Genomic DNA, 20660 nt, shown 5'->3' with positions numbered 1-20660 from the left:
CCGAGATAACAAAACATATGTCAATTTTGTTGAACAATTAAACTAGTATAACTTCTTTCTGCTATGTAGTTACCAATAACTTCCGGAATTTAGAGACATATGTATTAGATAAATTTTATAACTAAGAGGCAGGTTAAGTTTGTATATCACACTCACTAACTTTACTAGCACTCACATGCTTTTCTAACACTTGAAAGGGCCAATAATATCTTGGGGCAAATTTTTGTTTAATCCAGAGAACTACATACGGCTACTTATGTGTTTGCAGCTCCTCAGAATAGTGAGAATGCTCACTCTTCAACTTCAAAATCTTGTGTTTTTCAGTTCTTCATGCATACCTCTTAATTTGTTCTTGGGTTTTTACTAAATTGTATTTTAGTTGCCACAACGCTTCATCCCTTTCTTGGAACTCATTAGTCACTGCTTTCAAAGTTGTTAAACTTGAGAATTTAAGTAAACTATTTTCAGTAGGTGAACTCAGACTCTTAAACTCGTACGAGTAGAGATTACCACATTAAAATATAATTAGAAATAATATACACATGACATATATACTTGTATGTTAACATAAATATATAAATTTCAACTCAAGTATGAAGTAAAAAAAACGAAATCATCATAATTAAGTGTCATACTTATAAACTTTTATCGAATCAATGTAAGAAAGGAAAGAACAATGGAACAATGCAATAGGCAGCAAGTATTACTCACAAGTTACAATGCAAAAATAATCTGATAAGTTATAAGGTATTAACAAACAAAAAACAGCATAAATTAGCATGTTCAATTCAGTTACAAATGAAGGTTCAATTCAACACAACTTAAAGGTTAAGCAAATACCAATCTACACAGACTTTATTTTCCTTCCTTAATTTAGGCATTAAATAACAAATAGCAGCAAATAGCAAAGCAACCACTCTAAATCCCTCCTTATTTTCCTTTCTATTCTTTCTCACATAGTTATCACCCCACCAACACAATATCTGTTTTTGAATTTGATACTCATAGTTAACATGCAACACCAAGTTGTCAAATTTAACACCAATACAATTATCAAAATTCTGTTAGTCTACAAAGAAAGTGAAACAGTCTTAGAAAGAACACCAACACAAAACTGAACTAAACTGAACTTGAAAGCTGAAACTTGTTGAGAACGTGCCATATATGCTAGATAGATATAAGTTGGTTTCCTATTTATTTCATTGTTGTTGCTAGTGGTTCGCCTATAACCATGGATCATTATCTTTTCAAGTGCATTTAAATGTAAGTTTCATTATCAAATAAAATATTGTTTTTAGCAGCAATACTCTATTTCTCTCTATTACGTTTCCTTTATCTGCCATTTTCCTTTCTTATTCAAAACAGAAAACTACAAAACTGAACACCAACACAAAAACATCATAAAGTTGAAACTGATAAGAACATGAATAAACAGTTATAAAGAAGAAAAGGAAAGAAGGACAAACCTCAAAGATTGAAACTTGAACAAAATATGCTCAGTTTTATTTTTCAAGAAAGAAGAAGAAAGAGGACATTGTTAGGATCCTTTGCAAAAGGGAATCATTCCTCACCTCATTCTTCATCTATTTACCTTATCTATTTCCTCCTTGAATAGGTTGATGTTCAACATCCCTACATTTTTTCTCTGTTTCTTTATGTTTCTAGAAAGGTTCCCTCTCTTCTTTTCTATCTTTCTTTTTGTTACCCCTATTTATGCTAAAAAATTAGGTTAAGTTTCTTGAAAGATGAAGAACATGTAAGGTTGGTAGACAAGTTGCTAGACTGCAAAAATGTGTTCCCTTGTTTGGCCAAAAATGGATAAAAAACAGTAAGAAAAAAAGAGAGAAAATAGTTTGGCTCTAATAGGCTTGGACTCCCGTTTCTTGCGCCCTTTATTTTCTTTATGAATTGTAAATTATTATTTTTTAATAGGCTTGGACTGAGGTAAGTAAGACCCAATTATTTTTGTATTGTCTTTTTTATTTTATCATTTTTGCAGTTTTACCTTTGTTATAAATAAAGATCATTAAATGTCGTAATTCAACTTATAAAATACCATTAAATTGATAAATTTATAATAATATTTATCATTGTGAAAAAAAAACATTGATAACCAGAGTGATAGAATATTTTTGGATTTTTTTTTTTACATTTTACATTTTCAAGAAATTAAAATAATATAAAACTTTCATAGATGAATACAAAATTAAATAAAAAATAATTTATTTTTTTAAATTATTTTTTAATTAACGGAATAAAATTAGAATACTACACTTTTGTATGTTGTTACTTTCTTGGTTTACATTGTACCAAAGTTGGCTTAAAGCTCCAGCAGCCAAGTTGGTAAAGCAGGAACTTTAAGTTTTTAAAAAAAAAAATTAAAGTATATTTAAGTCTAAATTAAAATAAAATAAAAAAGTTAAAAATAACAAATTTAGATTCAACTAAAAGTTGGAGCTTTAAGTTTCCCCAAAAAAAAAATACAATTTTAAAGTATATTTAAAAATAAATAAATAAATAAAATTAAAATAACAAATTTAAACTCAACTAAAAGACACCACAAATATAAAAAGAATAATCGACATACTTAATTAAAAAAAAAATTAATTTTTAATCTCCATAATATTACGACTTTTCAAGTTTAATTTCTAAAAGATTATTCACTTTTAATCTCTATTTTGATTTTATAAAAATATTTTTTAAGAAAACTTTTCAAATTAGAGACTAAAAGTTAATAAAGAAAAATTATTAGGTAAACAACATATTTATCATAAAATATTATTATTAACATTAAAATAACTCTATTTTTTTTATCAAGAGTTTGTTTTAGGCCACAGTTTTAATTAATAAAGTCAAAAGATAGGATTTTTGTAATACTTTTTTGTTTATAAATATTTCCGTGTGCAACTTCGTCCAATTTGACTTGGATTAAGTGCATTTTAAATGTTACATACTACTTTTTTGGGGGGACCAAACTAAGTGGCAGTTAAGAACAAATAGTGCAGTTCCATGCATTTCCACTTCAGCTGATAACGTCCCCTGTGTTATTTCAATGTCACTTCCACTCCACACTTCACTGCCTTTACAAGCACTTAAGTCTCTTCCAAGAAATACCTTAGCTATGTCTGATGTTTGCGCCGATATAACCGCCTTCTGATCACTTAGGTTGAAGAAAGCCACATAGATTTCTCCTACATTCAGATACATGTCAGGAAGTTAGAAAAGAATAACAAAGAATTCTCTGTTGCGGCATGCTTGTTCATTTTAAATATCTCCCGTCATAAATACCTAAAGTATAGTTTGCACTGTGATAGTTGTTTTCTGTAAGGTTGGCCATTAATCGATTATACAATTCATATTTTATTAAAGTGCATAAATGTCAATGATTAATTAAATGCTTTGATGTTTGGGTGAAGTTGGAGAAAAATCAAGAGAACTCTCAAGATTTTATCTGATGTTTTTGTTAACTGACCTGTTCTTCCTGTTGCAACCCAAGAGCGAAAACCAGCAGAATTAATTGTAGCTGCATAAATGACCAGCTAGCATTATTATTATGAATAGACACTAAAGGACAAACCAAGATAAACTCAACAAATTGTATAAGGGCAATATTTCCATAGAGTGGTAAATATTTGCAAATTTCACCTTTGACAGGCTTTACTGTTGCACATAAGCCAGAATAGCTATTTACTAGGGTCCCATTAAGATTCAACTGCCACATCTGTTAAAGACTTGCATAGATCAACTTTCAATAGACTATACAGATATAAAAATTGGCAAAATCAGAAGGTTATTTCAAGAACAAAATTTGGCTAATGTGTATGGTATCTAGATAGGGATAAAAATAGTGATGCACAAACAAGATGATGATCTTTGAATATATCCCAAAAAAGAAACTTCAAAATTATACACTAGCTAAATGATTACAAGAGATCTCACCATTACACGAATTAAATACGGAACGACACACGTACCTGATTTGAATCCCACCTGCAGGGAGAAAATGTACCTCTCTCGAACTCTTTTGAAGTAAGCTTTCGTTTTGGAGAAGCGTCCAAGCAAAATTTTATTCTGTCAACTGCAACTAAATGATATTTCCCTTGATGATAATCTTGATATACATTCTCTTCATCTCTGCATCAACATCAATACAATTTTTTTTTATTGTTAACAAGAACATAAATAATCAAATTAAAGTTAGACAAATTGAACAGAGCGACAAAGCATGATTACGATATAAAGTTCAGTTCTCTCTTGTGCAAACAGAGGGGGGCAAGATGCTTGTATCCGAAATTCCTTTTCCAACAGATTCTTTCAAGATTTTGGTTAAGACTTTCACTAGTCCAACCATTTGCATTTGACTCGGTGCAGCTAGTGAGGCTTAATGAATGTGTGTATGATGTTTTTATTTCTCTGTAGCTTCTTCTCATTTGCCTTCCAGAATCCTGATCTTCGCTATTGAGGCTTGAGATATAAGGAAACTGCTAATTCCACAAATGCATATATTAAATTGCCAAACATATTATATTATTATCCCCCTTTCTCCTAAAAAAAATTAGATGGTTCACATGCCTCCATATTATTTGTGCTAAAAGAATTAATCTCCAGAATGATAGGATTTGTGATAAGATCATATGTTGTGGGATCAATCTTCCTTACATCTCCGCCATACATAAGGGGAGACTTTGCCATTGCCCACAGGGTCATCTGTGTAGAATACATTCACTCAGTTACTTTTGATAATGCATGTACACATATTTACAAATGAATATAAGGGAAAGCAACTCAGTTATGCTTTTACTAAAACCTGTGTCTTCTTCTCTTCTAGGTGGAGGTTACTATACCTATGTGGACCTTCATTTGAACCTTTAAAAGGAAAAGGTGAAAATGAAGTGTCATGATTCATACTCCCATGAGTCTAATTCAAACAGCTTGTAGCAATTTCTAGGATATAAGATTGTAAGCATTTTTTAGTTTTCTAAACAAACAGTTTAGCAACAAAGTCCTCATGTTCATAGAACGAATATATCTGCAGATAATGCTCCAAATGCTAGAAGTTTCTTGTATCTAATTAAAAAAATAATGCTAACAACACACTCACTTTGATTGGTTAAAATCCACATGGGTCCCACCAAATTCATATGGGACCCACATGATTTAGTGAGACCTAAATGAATTTTAACCAATCAAAGAGAGTGGGTTAGAAAGTGTGTGTTAGAGAGTGTTTCGCTAGCATTCCTCCTAATTAAAAAATTCTTCATGTAAAATAATAAATCAAAAGGTCTAAGATAGAAAACACAGAAATGAATAGTCAATAAGTGAAGCAATTGTGAATGTAAGTACATTGCTGATCACGAACTGACTAAAATAATAAAGATCATGATATTCATACAGGAATGAGAAAAAGCAGCAACATGGCCTTATTACCAGGATCAGTTAGCCATCCAAATGGTAGCATGTCCAAATCTGGCCATGAGTTCCCCATTAAACTTTTTGCTCCTATCATATTAGCAGTTGCAAAATCCCTGATTCAAAATTAAATGAACTAATTGGCATGAAAGGATGATGGAACAACAGATCACAGATTGAGAATCCACATAATTGAAACATAGATACAAATATTTCAAAGTAAAATATAGTAATTTAACCACCTCGACACATCAAAATGAGCTTTGACATCCCCCCACGTATCCCAGTCATCTCCTGTTATACGATACAAGTTGACCAATCCACTGACATCCTTGGCCATGGCTGGTGTCACACTGGTTCCGGGAGACAAAGAATAGACAATGGCGCGATCAAGCTCCCGAAGAACCTGCAATGACATGTCATATGGTTAGTTTGCTGATGAATGTGGCACATAATATTACTAGTGTCAGTGTTTGTAAGAGAAAGATGGGGAAGATGTAGAACTGCAGGATACCTCTGATACATAGCTTATTTCATTCAAATCCAAGTCATCGCCAAATACACAGTCATGTTTCACTTCAAGGAAAATAGAAAAAATCTATCAGAATTATTGCCAAAGAACGGCACAACTGCTTTCTATATAGTTTAGAGTCCATACAGTAGTTTCTGTTGCTATGTTGCTTCTATGAACTCCCTAACCCCTAAGGCCCTGACTCAAAAACATAAACAAATGTCAATCTTTTCTGGAATGGATGAAAACATGCTTTGTAGTCTACTAGAAGTGTGGCCCGAAGAAGTTGACTATATGAATTTTATAATCAGTTTGAAGTAGAATTTTTGGTTATTTGATATGAAAAAGTTAGTAAATGTTTGTGGCTTATGAGTGAGACCACTAAAATACCACTTCTATCAATGATGTATTAACAATAATCTTGATGAAACAAACAATACAAATAATGTACCAAAAAAGGCATAAATGCTTCACATATCCAAACTTGGTGAAGCTGATGATGCAAATAAACTGTATAAAATCATCATGGTTGTCATCCATGACAAAGATTATAAAATAGAAGTCCAAGTACCAAAATCAACACCCCATGCAGCATACTGCTCATAAAGGGACCTCAAAAAGGCTTTGCCAGCACCCAACTTTATATCTACACTCATGAAACCATGAGGCATCCATGCACAAGCCCTTTCACGGATCGCTATGTCTTTTGCACGCCACACTCGACCAGATTCTTGATATGCACCTCCCTAAGAAATCGAAGGGGAGGAAATCAAGGATGGTGTTAAGGTAAAACAATATCATCATATCTTGCTGGTAATCTTTTAATTTTAGATAAAAATGTAGTATTAGATAGGACATAATACAAGTACAACCGTTTTTTTCCTTTAAAATAGAAGCAAGAAAGAAATGATATTCAAGTCATAGAAGATGTACAAAGCAATACCGTTGCTGTATCTAGGATAGGCGTGTTTGCATTGACAGCTTGTGTGCTTATCCCTCTCATAACATGAATCCCAAACTTTAAACCCATGCTATGCACTCCATTAGCTACTTCACTGAACCCTTTGCCATCTTGTGAAGAAGGCCATCTTCCTGGGTCAGGAATCATCCTTCCCCATTCATCAATCACATCGAATCCAAGAGAATCATGATAAGCGCCCTCGACTTTCCTTCTATACCAGAGATAATCCACCACCACATACTACAAGTGTATGAAGGAAAGAAGATATCAATGTCTATATCTGATGAAAGGGATACTTAACATATTCAATCTCACCCATAACATAAGCTATGGTTCCTTGGAGAATCCATACCTCGTATCCATGATCATGGAGACGCTGAGAAACTATTTCAGCACTTTGTAAGAATTCTTGTTCAGAAATTGTCCAGCTAAAAGAATCATAAGAATTCCAACCTCTTGGTGGGATGCTAGCTAGCTGTAGGTCACTATCAGATACATTTTTAGACTTCACACTGTAATAACACAGATAAATTATGTTAAAGATAGACTCTACTCATCTGTCTAATACCTCATGTATAATGACATAACAAGGTCCCATTGATTATGATTGAACAAATTAGGATTCAATTTAATATAGTTATCGTTAAATAGTGTCTGCAAAATGCAATTAGCCTGCACAAAATTGATGCATTATTATAATAATAATAATAATAAATAAAAGATAATCAATATGAATGGGGGAACCTACACTGAATTTCTATCTCTCTGTCCATACTACTACTACTATTGCATCAAATAGGTTTTTTTTACCAAGATATTGATGATCAGGGAAACAAAAAGGTCTATTGTGACTTCCACCTTGTGATCTATGTTCAACATTAGTAGCATTACATCCCTCATCAATGACAGAAATACCCTTTGACCTTTTTTGAATTAAAAAATACCATGTCTTTAAATCGACAAAAAACTAGAATTGGAATGTTTGACTTCTAAAAGTAGTAGTTGTTTCTATAGATTGCAATAGTACTATAGTAAAACTTTAAAAGCAAGAAATGAATGAGATGAGATCAGGGTTTGAAGAAAGTTGATGCGTTTAGGATTGAATTGTGCAATTAAGCAGAAATGATCAACAGCTAAAGCAAGCAATGGAAAGTTTGTTTTGTTTATCAACCATAATAAGGAAATTATATAATTAACGCAATGAAGTAAACAATAAAAAGGAAAGAGAAAAAATACATACCCTTGTTGAAAACAGAGGAGAATGCAGAGAGAGATGAGGAAACACTTCATTATTGCTTTTGCACAAACAAGTCCAACGCAGTTAAGTAATAATCATCATAATTAATTATACGCTACTTTAGTTAATTGATTATTACTTATGCTATTCAAATATCTATTTATTTTTCGATAAGATAGAGAGCCTTTCACCGTCAAGCTTCAGTCGCGAGTATTCCAGATTGGCTGCAGCAGTATGTGATTGCAATGAAGTTAGTTACATCTAAATCGTTCAAATCAAAATCCTACGCTTTAGATTTGAAGTTCGATTTTGAATTTAAAAATAGTAAAAATTCCATTTTAAAATTAACATGAACATTCTTAATCAAATTAATCCAATATAAATTTTGAATTGGATGAGGATAGTTGCACATGTGTGGTCTTATTTGATTCACATTATCGCACGTAAATAAATTTCAATAGGACACGGCATGCCCCCCTAGATAAATAAAGAACAAACCTATACTATAAACTAAGGGTCAAATTGTGTTAATTTTGGTCGAATTTGTTATCCGACAAAATTAAATTTTACTGATTTAAATTGAATAAAAAATTTATATCTTCTTTTTACAGATCCAAAACAACTTAATTCGGTGATAAGCGGATTGATTTGATTGGATTAGTAGAATTTTTTTTAAAATTCTAAAATAAGATATAATTATATCAATTTCAACACTTGCAATAAGGGTCTATTATCAATGTCTTTATGCGTAAGATCCAATCACCGGTCTTACACTCAATTAGACATTATTTTGTGAAAAATTAATTAAATTTTTTTTTAATTTGAAAAGAGTCTTATATAAAGGAAAAAATTATTTTTATAAGATAGTCTTGTATATAAAAACAAAAAGAATATAATTTAAAATATTAACACTTGAATATAATTGAAACACTTCTACATCAACACATAAAAATCTTAATTTATACATTAACAAAAATTTTAAAAATCATTTTTTTTTTAAATGAGTTGAATTCGTAGATAAAAAATCATAAATATATCGCCGGAAACAAACAACTTTGAGTTTTAAAATATATAAAAATAATAATTTTTTATAATTAGATCAACGAAATTAATAGTTTAAAGGAGCATTGTTTACAAGTTCGGGTGACCCATTCAACCTGATAACCCAAAGGAAATGCAAATAAATTGGGTTTGTAAATAATGTTACTCATCTAATTCTGAAGTAGCTTAATGCAAATGATAAACATTAAAAGCATGAGAAAGTCTTGTATGGTGACAACACTCTGGATACAATACTTACACACAAGAAAAAAGTTTTTTAAAAAAAAAGTTAAATAATATGTATTTTTTGTCAAAAAAAATAATATGTACTTTAAAACAATTAAATGGTTTTTTTTTATGCATCAAAATAGTTTTTGTTTGAGGCTGTGATCATGCAAATATTTATCGGGAGAGAAAATAAACTCTAACTTTAATTATTTATTATTGCATTGAAACTCATAATCATTTAGTCTTTTAGTGCAAATTGACAAAAAGTGTTTGGAGGTATATTTTCAATTAGCTTTATTGGCATCATGTGGTTTGCGGAAGTAGAATGGTCAATAATTTCTTGTTTAATGTTTTGATAAAAAGAAAGAACGGAATTAAAGTCTCTCATTAAGAGAGGATCGCAAATTTGGAGGTTTTGTTCGAAGGAAATGTGACAAATTTGGAGGATGTAGTAGATAACATCAAAAGGGTATCTTGGTCTTGCTTCAGTAGTATTTATGGTAGAAACAAAAACTGCCTTTGCTAATCGATGGATTAGTCTTCTTTTTTGTCTTCAAAGTGTACGATTGTTGAACGTTCTATTGTAATAGATTTTGAGTTTCCTTTCATGTTCAATATTAATGTTGTGATTATTAAAAAAAAAACATTGGGCAAAGCTCTCACATTTTACGGCTATGAGCTCTTTCATAAATCATATTTCGAACAACAACATTTAATTCATCAATGATTTGCAATTTTCTCTCGCTACAAAAAATTATCAGTTTCTTTTCAAGAGGAAGAAAAGTGGACGTGAGGTATTGCTACATGTTAGATGAAAAGAAGGGGGGAAAAAACGCCAGGAGTCTCATTAAAGAGAACACTCAATAGTAGGAAATCTATTCTTTAAGATGAACCTCATTTCCTGCAAGCCATTACCTCTGCTCCAAATTTCTATTTACTGTCCCTCCCACCTCAGCATGAATTAACCGCAGCCCAAGGTTTTCACTTTTGCCATGGAGATATTTGAAACTCATAACTTAGATGGCATAGTTCTTGGAAATGCAAAAGTCCCAGTGTAATGTATCTATAAAAATAGCTGTGATTAGGCTTTACACATGCAAGGAGTCAGAGGGTTCTCCCAAAGGTCGTAGTTAGGGAAAGTCTCTTCCGGCAATCCCGTCCGTGTCTGGTGAGTAACAATAACATCTTCTACAAAAGGAGCCCAACCCATGTACGGATCCCCAAAAGACTTGGACATTAGTCCTTTGTCGGGCTTAATTGATTTTAACCGGTGACCCATGTATCTGCGGGCCCCAATAATCAGCTTAGCAAAGTTGCCTCCATGGGTCATCACAAATACATCTGATTTCAAGCACACCAAGAAATCAAGAGCAGCAAGACTCGTCACATGCTTTCTGAAACCATCCAACTCCTCTTTAGTTGCCAACTCCTCCTTCGTAACCTGTTACCAAAAGTGAAGAACATTCATCATATTGCAAAAAATCGGGCGGATTCATATGTTTAGTTATTGATGACTAAATTAAAAATAAAACACAGAGCATGAGATCATTGTAATATCTTGATAGCTTTTAGTGACCAGAGAAAATCTCATGCCATGACATCATTAAATTCACTACATAATGAATTTGATTTTCATAAAGAAAACAAGAGCAAACTATAAAGATTCTAATCATTAAGACCTTCAAGATAGCACCATGCTCGTTTTTTATAATTCAGATGGAAGAGGACAGGTCTTACGAGATTAGGGTACATATTCCTTAGGGGTGCCATCCGGTTCTGTCCACCATAAACTTGTCCAGAAGCTACATAAATTTGAGTTTCCTTCGTATAGCCCATAGCCCGAAGAATAACAGCCACTTCTCCAGGCTCTAGAGGGCATCGTCCTTCCTTTCGCTTCTGCAGAGCTAATTGCCACAAGTGGGAACCATTCTGCATTTTCAACAAAGATGGTGTGTGTGACCAAAATGCTACAATGAAATTGAAAGGTTCCTAGTGCTCATTTTTATGTATAATAAAAAAAAATAGTAGTATGGCACCTTATACCGTCGAGGCCACTCCTTTTTTCTATACTCGGCCATTTTAGCTTTCTCCTCTCTTGTCCCCACAAAATCACAAAAAGATAGGCCCACCATTCCTTTTTCAAATCTAAGATGCAGTGCCCTGTTTACAGTAAAACTATTAAATCACTGACAATAAAAAACTGCTACCAAATTCAGCTACAAATCATGGATCATGAATGTCGTCACATACATATAAGGATTTGAACTGCCTGTCCGGTTTCTCATTCTTGATGCTAGTAAATCAGCCATCTGCTCTATATCAGGAAGAAATTTCAGAGCGTGATAATTGACCCTACATCTCAACTTGTTGATTTCTGGAGGAACATTGTCGTATCTGAAACAAGAACAGGGACATCATGACAACATCAACTACATAAAAAATGGAGTCTAGCATTTGTGTCATCCTTGGCCTACCCTAGCCTATCAACAAAAGGTTTCAGAGCCATAATCTTCTTCTCCTTGATGCGGGGCAGAACATTGTCGATGTAAAATTGTGCAGGTGCATATTTTGGAATGTTCTTTACAGTCCGTCTGAAAGACAACACATTCTTGCTTTGTTAGTCAAGCAATGGCATCAATATTGAACAATTATCAGAAAATGTTGGCAACAGTGGCAACAATTTGCCAAAGCTAAGAGTAACATAAAAAGTCAAATGTAAAAGACATATACAAAAGAGATTCAGTTTGTGTGTTGTGTCAATTCACAACAACCCCTGGCCCCCCCAAAATCATCATCAATACAGGATATTCAGTTAACAGGTAATTCAAATTCATAATAGTCAAGCTACTTGGTCTAAACAACCAGCACTTAAACCAAAATCTCGTGTTAATAAATCCACGGATGAAATACAAAACCAACATAAAAACTGGTTTCGACAGACGAACCCATCTCTCATAGGCATAGCAACTAGGGATTTGAGTGTTCAGCAGCCTCAAATAAAAGGCACGGGGATCAAACTACAAAATCATAATTATAATGCCATTTGATAGCAAAATGCAACACATCAACCACACCTCATTCCATGAATGAAACAGCAAACCAGCATGATACTGGCTTTGGACATACTAATCAATCCCTCAATTATAAATATTTAAATATATATGGAGATCAACTTAGTTTAGAAGTAACTTTTGTCGCAGTTACTCTATTTAACAACTTTTTGTGCACGTTAAATTTTATCAATCCAACCGTTGAATATAGTATTTCATCAATTAACACAAAAATTTAGATAAATAGGACATATATAGTTATGTTATTGTATAGTCAACATTTTTTCAAATTATAATAAAAAGTACATTATAGATTCAATTAAAGTTATTTGATAAAATATCAAACATTGTTTAAATTCCATAAAACTCAGTAAAAACTTTTAATTGAAAGGTTGGACTGATGAAACTTAAATGTACAAGGGGTTATAAAATAGAGTAGCTATGACAATTTACTATTATAGTAGTAGGTGGAGACATACCAAGGCAGGGGGGTCATCTTTATGTGAGAGTAGAGGAATAAATCTTGGCCATTAGATCTAACCATGAAAGTTCAAGATTAGAACATAAAATCATGTGACTTTTTAAGTAGTCACGTGACCATTGAAAAACTTTCAATCTTGATCATCCATATATATTTATAAGGCCAAGATTTAATTATCTTACTTTCATACAAAAGAAGTCCTCTCATCCCCTGTGTGTGTATAAAGGAATATAGTTATCCATCTCTTACAGCAAATTGGGATTTATATTTTCTACAGACTCTATTCAAAGGGACAAGAATCTATCAAACCTTATACTAGAAAATAACTCTGTTTTATCAGTAAACCATTCTGGGATATCACGGACAATACGGACGTCATCCTTTAGGTAGTCAATGAAGTGATCCACGTCAAAAATGTCCTCAAATTTCCTGTAATTATGAAATGCATCATCATTGTTGTTAGGAACCCACAAACCACAATTGGAATAGAGAAAAATAATAATAATGTTTTTATTGAAAAACTGAAGAGCAAATAAAACAAAGAGAATTCCCTCCCATAAGTGTTTCCCCTGCTACAATTGAGCCATTGTTCTGATTTTTCCAAATTAATCAAATCTCAATCCTCTACTACTATTTCTCCCTATATATGCAATTGATTGAGTCTCCTTAACTAACTAATCAACCTAATCCAAACTACTTTAACTCCCTTTTATTTAATACTTCTATCCACAAACAAAAGGTGATCCAGCAGCTCCCATTTGGTTAAAATCTCCCCTCGTGTTTGCTACCAGAAACCTGATACCGGGACCTGATTCTTATTGATAGATATTCAACGATACTAAAGCAGCACAGCCACTGCACCGATATGCTTTAGGAAAAAAGAGAGTAAGGATTAGGCACCATCTACAATTAACAATTGCAGTCTGTTTACCTATAGGTTTGGGCTAGGCTCATTAGTTCAAACATTTCACTGCAGTTGGCAGATTTGCAATGTCCCATCTCCTTGATCATGTACCCAAATTAAACATGAGCGTGACCCATTAGGTCAAGAATAAGACTCATTTTTTAGAATGCCGATTCCGCACTTTCCTGTCTCTCCAGACCCAAAACATCCATGGTAGTGAGACTTATCTTTGTCATACATGGGCATCATGGCTCTGCCCACTTTCCTGCCCTCTGTCATTGGGACGTGCTCTAATTCAATCTATAACTCTGGTTCTTCCCACAGCTCCTCCAAAGGCTTTATTTGATGCACCTTTAAGAAATCTTTTGGGTCCAGTGACCCATTCAAACAAAATGCTACTGTCAAGATCAGGAAATTTGGTCTTCTTTGCACAAGAAAAGGATTCCTGGTAGCTTCACTCTCCCATTGTCTCTTTCTGAATTCTTTTCCTGTTGCTGCAGCAAGGCTATCTCGGGAGAAGGTCGTGATTCCACACTTTTTGCCTCACAAACATTGCATCTGTTTCTTCACCACCCCCTACCCAATGTGTGGCTATTTCCCTGTCCCTTCAGTACACTCCTTGACCTCAGGGTGGCGCCTCCACCCTTCTTTTGTCACAACCGGGTCCCTGCATCTCCATCTCAATAATGCTTGATCACCGTGACTTAGTGTGTAATCCATGATCGCTAATAACCCTCCTTTCATGAACGATCCCATATTCTCCATTTCCTTCCCACAAGAGAAGAAGCAGGTCAAACCAATTTGTGATCAATATGTCCTCTAAAGGTTGCCCCTTCTACAACTAAGCCACTGTTCTGTTTTTCCAGACTAATCCATCTAAATGTGACTCAATTTTCTTCTACTACCTCTCCTCTACTTATTTAAATAATTCTCCTCAACAAACTAACCTAACTAATTTCACTGCCGTCCATTATATCCTTCTATTCTAACAATAGTCAGCAAGGTGGTCTGTCATTGAAATGTTCCAGGAAAGAAAATCTACTAGTGAGAAAGGAGAAAAGTAGTAGTGGAGTGATAAAAGCTTTAGAAAGAGTGAGTAGAAATTCAAAAACTATTGAGATTTTTGGGTACAAAAGATATGATATTTATGATGTGATATGTCAAATGAATACTTAGCAAAATGGTGGCAACGATTTAACTAATCAAAACAACAGGAGAAATTTTTTGGAGAAGAGATCTCACGTTTGGTCTTTCCAAATCTGGTCCTGTTTCAATACAGGCAAAATAAGGGTGGCATTCATTATTTTTGCCACAGCAACTGCATTGCATATCTGCATTTTGATATACGGGGAAAAGTAAATCATCAATAGATAAATACTCATGTAATGATTATACAAAAAAATTGCGAAGTGTCATTTCATAGATAAGTATTATTACTATATTATATAATTATGATTCTATAAATGCAAAGTGTCATTTCATATAGCCCATTTCTATGTAAACCACAATAAAATCAACATCATGAATCAAATGCAGAATGGAACCACAGTGAAAACTCAATTTTAAATAATAATTCTAGTGGTATTGCTAGTATATATCAAATTGGAAACAGCACTGTTTTGTGATGGCACTTCAAACCCAATAAAAATGCAGAGGCTCTTTGGAAATATAACTGGGGCATCAAATCTTGACTTCCTATGGTCAAATAGTTCACTCAATTGATTCTATCTAAAAAAGCATCATGAAATAGAAGTATTGAACAAGTATGCAAAATATTATTGTCCTTAAATTATTCATTATGTTCCTTCTCAATCATATCATTTGGTTCAAATCACATAGAGTTCCACATAATCGACAGAAGGAATAAAAATTATCCAACTAAAGTGTACCCGTCACCAGGTAATTATGGCAATGCAATAGAAAATGAGCAACCAAGAAATTGCAAAACAGTCTAAACTAGAGTATATCGCAATTGAAAGAACTACTCATACCGCAATTCTTTGCTGATTAAGACCGCCTTCAGCGTGAATGAATATATATCCATTTGTTTTATTTTCATGAGGAAGTTCTACATGGAAGTACAAAAAACACTGTCACCAATAGCATTAGAATTAAAAACAACCTATAGCACTAATATGAACATGTACACACTAACATACATGAGATGATTAGGGAATATTACACTGAAAAAAAATTGAATACCCCGTTATAGAATATAGACATACAAAATTCAATCTAAAGGACCGCATCAAAGATCAATCTGTGGAGACCATTGGAGGGGGTTAAGGAAAGAAGAGAGTGATAAATCAAGGTTGAAGGGTCCATTTACTTCATTAATGAGAATTGCTTTGCAGTGATAATTAAAAAAATATTGTCAGGGATTGTTTCAAATATCTATAATTATACTTATGTTAAATTGTCATAAATACTAGGTGAGGAATATGTTTTTAATTCTTATTAGTTTGCTTAATAGCGCCCTTTTGGGATGGCTTGCTATGCCTGTGAGCTGGTAATTGCAGAAACAAATTAGGGGATTGGAAAACCCAAGGGAAACCTGATAAGGCACCATCCCTGCGCTCAGCACATGGCTTCCACGATGTTGTGGACGAGTAAGGATTTTCCCAAAGAGATGCTGATTCTTTGACCTACAAAAAACACCACAAATGCTGTGTGAAATGTGAATGGGAAACAAACACCATTGAACAACCAAAAACAATTATCATATCGGTAACTTACATGTGGGCAATGAAGAACGATCCCATCTTTTTTACACAAGTAAGGGGAATTCTACAAAAGAATGAAAGCGAAATCAATTATCAGAACTTAAAAGAAAAGAAAAAAAGTAATAAATAAGTGACGAAAATTCAATGCAAAAATTAGTGCAGCTACTAATTATTACTAAAGTTAAGAAAAGGTTTAGCTGAATATTAATTTATTAGTACCGAATCAAAATAACAAACAAGTTAATTGAAACTATTATTGATTTCCACGCCGAGAAATGAACGAATGGAGAGGGAACAAACCAATTTGTTGAGAATTGTGAATAAGGAGAGCAAGGCAACAAGAAGTAGAAGTAAAGCGAAGAATATAGAGATCCTGGAGTTGTGAAGATGAACCCTAGGGTCGTCGGTGAAGAAGGAGCAAAGGTGGTGAAAATGCGAGCAGAGAGGACGGTCGCGGTCTTTAGGAGAGTGGCGATCGTCGGGGAGGTCGTCTTCGGGAATGAGAGGAGAAGAATCGGCGACGGCATCGCGCTTCATCGGAGAAGAAGTGGCTCGGGTACCGAGTGAGGAGGAGTGACGGAGCTCCGCCATCGAGATGGAGCACTCTTTCTGTTTATCTGTGTAATATCTATAATGAATATATGATTATGATTCAGTTTAGTGAGAAGTAACTACCTAACAGAGAGGAAAGCAACGCTTTCTTCTTCTTTTTTGTGGGGGAAGTCCCATGTGAGTTCAGATCCACCTGATTGTGAAACTTATTATATTCTTTCCCACAACTAGCAACCACAATCCATTCTAATCAATGATCATCAGATTACGTACTCATTAATCTAAGGGCATAGTGGTCAATCCAACACTCCTTTTTTATATACAATAGGAATGTCAATTTTACTAAAATGATATTTTAAAAATCTACCATAGTCGAAATTTTAATTATACGTAATAACTTCTCTTAATTTTTAAGTTGTTTCAACTATGTTAATTTCATAAAAATAAAATAAAATAGATATATTATTTAAAACTCAATTCTTTAAATCAATATAAATCAACTCACCGTCTCAACTATTAAAAAAAATTATTAACTTATATTTAAAAGGAGTGTTTGTGAATTATAAGTTTTGATTAATTTTTAAGTTATCGGTTATGTTGGTCCACCTATTAAAATCGACAATTCTATAATTTGCTTAAAAGCAATAAGATTAATTATATCATCGAAAATAAGTCTTTAAAGGTGTAGCCAAGTGTCAAGTGGTAAGTTAGGGGTTGATAAATTGTTAGAATCATAGATCGAACCCTATACCTTCTATATCAAACTTCTTCGTACTAACCAGTAACATTTGCTTATATAAGAAAAAATATCCTCAAAAAATGACATTCATAAGACATGAACATAAGCTAACAAAGTTAAGGAAATACTTGGCAATGTTTCGTGAATCGTAACAAAGGAATCTAGACTATTGACACTTAGTTTGACAAGAACATTCTCTTTAGTCAACGGATGCACTAGATTGATATATCATAATTTTTAGCAAAATAGTATCGAATGAGTTATACATCATTGATTTAATGACAAAAACGCTGGTGTTTCTTTCGCCGTAAGTGAATAAAGTATGAAAAACACCTAAAGAAAATTAAACATGCATACCAAAAGAGTTTGATACCAACCAACAGGGTTTGAATTTCATCATGTAATACATTAGATATATTTGCATTACCGTATAAGCCATATTTAAAAATACCTTAATGATTTCGAATCGATCCACCATATATTGTCTTCCTTAGATTCATTAACACAGTCAATATCGAGGATAATGGTATCACCGTCACCTTATCAACAGGATTAAAGGAGGAGAAAAGTGACACCGCTAAATGCATTCTACGAGGCTTGGAGTTGGGAGGAATTAACAATAATAGTAAAAAATACAACTGGTTGGATGCCTTCAAATACTAACTTATTTTTAGTATACAATATGATAATGGAAACTATAATACCCAACCAACTTCATAGGTTTGCATTACTTAGGAGAGTGAGCATCCAATTGCAAGTCTCATATGAGACATCTTCTTCTTGGTGGACGATGAGATAACAACCAATAATATCATTTTATTTCATCTTACATTTTTTGTTTAGATTTGTGTTTCACACTCAAATTTCATCAATATAATACACTTATGTCATATTTAAAACTTGAATCGAAACAACAACCCCAAGTACTAAAGGAATAACCAAGTCTGCAAAATGTTTCTTCTATTGTTTCACACATTTTTAATCTTCAGACAAGTTGACCAAAGAGATATCTTGAAAGAGGATGTTTTAAAATTCAAACGGGGAATTAAATATTCATACACTATCACCAATATTGAAAAAATCATAATTTTTTTAAAGGTTTTTATTGTTGGTTAAATTATGTTGTAATTTCACATGTGGATTTTAATTTGTTTCAATTGATTTTTAACATTTTATTAAAAGAAATTATTACCTTCAATCTATATTATTATTAGTTATATATATATAGTAAATGTCATTTTATTTTTTATAAAGTGTTTTTAAATTTGCTCTCAAATAAAAACTATATATATAACTTTAGTTATTATTTTATAAAAGTTATGGAGTCATTATACTTACGATGAGTTTATTACAATAATGAATACTTAAATATTAAATAAATATAATTTAGTAAAATAAATTTAAATACTGTTAATACTTTTCCTTTTTAGTATGACAATCACCTTTAAGTTATTTGAAAAGTCTAACATAACACAAGAGTATATTTATAGAGATAATATTTCTTTGATGTTTTTTACTAAAATATACTTTTTTAATATTTGAGTTAACTTTTTAAATCATATTTCTTTAATATTTTTTATGAAGTATATAAAAATTTGGCAACAGTGAATAATTTTTTTAACATATTTGAAACAATTAACTTTTTAAGAATTGAAAGGTTTTATTTTATTTTCACATATTGTTTTTAATTCAATTTATTTCAACATACTATATATATGTATATGTTTTAGATTCATAAAAAAAAAAATTCAAATGTTGAAACTCAATTTGTTCTATTGTCGGTATAAATATGATGTGATTAGGTATACATTCATAAATCAACCATATATTAATTTATTTATGAAAGTTGATTCAGTTAACAAGCAGTTGATTCACCTTCTATAAAATAAATCATAATATTGTTATTTGATAAATTTTTATCAACAACTCAATTTATCTAAATTTTTATATTCACTTCAAATATTTTGTATATATTAATATTTTTTTTATCTATAATATTACTTTAGTCCTTCGTAACATTGTTATTTGATGAATTTTTATCCACAACTCAATTTATCTAAAAAAAATTTAATAAAAAATTTATATATTAATTTTATTTATATTAACTTCAAATGTTTCGTATATATTAATATTTTTTTATCTATAAGATTACTTCGGTCCCACATACAAGCAAATTTTTGCACTAGATTATGATTTATGTATTTTTATTGTTATTTAATTTAATCTGAAACATATGCAATAATTTGTTACTTTGATAAGTTTATAAAAGTGTTTTTGATTATGCCTTATAATAGTAATTTGTTTTCATTGTTTATTTAATTTATTTGCCATTGAAATTTTATTTGTAGTTATTATTATTATATAAAAAGTTAATATAAACATAGTATTTATATTATATTACGAAATATCTATTTTTTTAGTCAACATACATTGAAGAGTACTTTCTGATTATACAATTAAAACAAATTTCATATTATAAATTTACAACATTAGAAGAATAAATATATAAATATTAATAAGAATTTTTTTTATCACAAAAAACTGTTTTAAAGTAAAATTATGTTTGCAAGTTTTTTCAAAAAATACATTTAAAAACGTTAATTTGGGTTAGACAATTTTTTGAATGGGTCAAACTATGAACATGTATGATTAGGATAAAAACTATTGAATATTAGACTTACATTATTTCCTTTTGAGTTTTTTGATAAAGATAAAATTTAAGATAATATACTAGTATGTATATAGCTAGAGAACAAAGTAGACATGATAACGAAGGAGTTTTAATTTTTTCGGGATATACTCACACTCATTCATTTATATATAT

At 31.9% G+C, this 20660-nt stretch overlaps 2 protein-coding genes across 2 annotated transcripts; both read right to left on the bottom strand.

The window, feature by feature from the left end:
• Positions 1 to 2764: 2764 nt before the first annotated feature.
• On the bottom strand, positions 2765 to 8448 carry LOC101510487 (uncharacterized). The gene is made up of 14 exons (XM_004502332.4): positions 8122 to 8448; positions 7234 to 7393; positions 6864 to 7121; positions 6492 to 6666; positions 5924 to 5985; positions 5652 to 5815; positions 5428 to 5525; positions 4808 to 4866; positions 4573 to 4707; positions 4234 to 4481; positions 3975 to 4134; positions 3646 to 3721; positions 3473 to 3523; positions 2765 to 3191 (listed from the first exon to the last, which is right to left on the bottom strand). The coding sequence occupies exons 1-14, from the start codon at positions 8169 to 8171 to the stop codon at positions 2947 to 2949; spliced, it is 1941 nt and encodes a 646-aa protein (XP_004502389.1). The 5' UTR covers positions 8172 to 8448; the 3' UTR covers positions 2765 to 2946.
• A 1585-nt stretch (positions 8449 to 10033) lies between these two features.
• LOC101510164 (protein PECTIC ARABINOGALACTAN SYNTHESIS-RELATED) lies at positions 10034 to 17325 on the bottom strand. Its single transcript, XM_004502331.4, has 11 exons — positions 16846 to 17325; positions 16559 to 16609; positions 16377 to 16467; positions 15814 to 15890; positions 15065 to 15153; positions 13228 to 13347; positions 11862 to 11978; positions 11638 to 11781; positions 11424 to 11547; positions 11125 to 11316; positions 10034 to 10828 (listed from the first exon to the last, which is right to left on the bottom strand). The coding sequence occupies exons 1-11, from the start codon at positions 17134 to 17136 to the stop codon at positions 10469 to 10471; spliced, it is 1656 nt and encodes a 551-aa protein (XP_004502388.1). The 5' UTR covers positions 17137 to 17325; the 3' UTR covers positions 10034 to 10468.
• Positions 17326 to 20660: the final 3335 nt, after the last annotated feature.

Source organism: Cicer arietinum, chromosome 5 (assembly GCF_000331145.2).
Source record: "Cicer arietinum cultivar CDC Frontier isolate Library 1 chromosome 5, Cicar.CDCFrontier_v2.0, whole genome shotgun sequence".
Lineage (NCBI taxonomy): Eukaryota > Viridiplantae > Streptophyta > Magnoliopsida > Fabales > Fabaceae > Cicer > Cicer arietinum.
The sequence above is the reverse complement of the archived record's forward strand: the minus strand, read 5'-3'. Positions and strand labels throughout refer to the sequence as shown.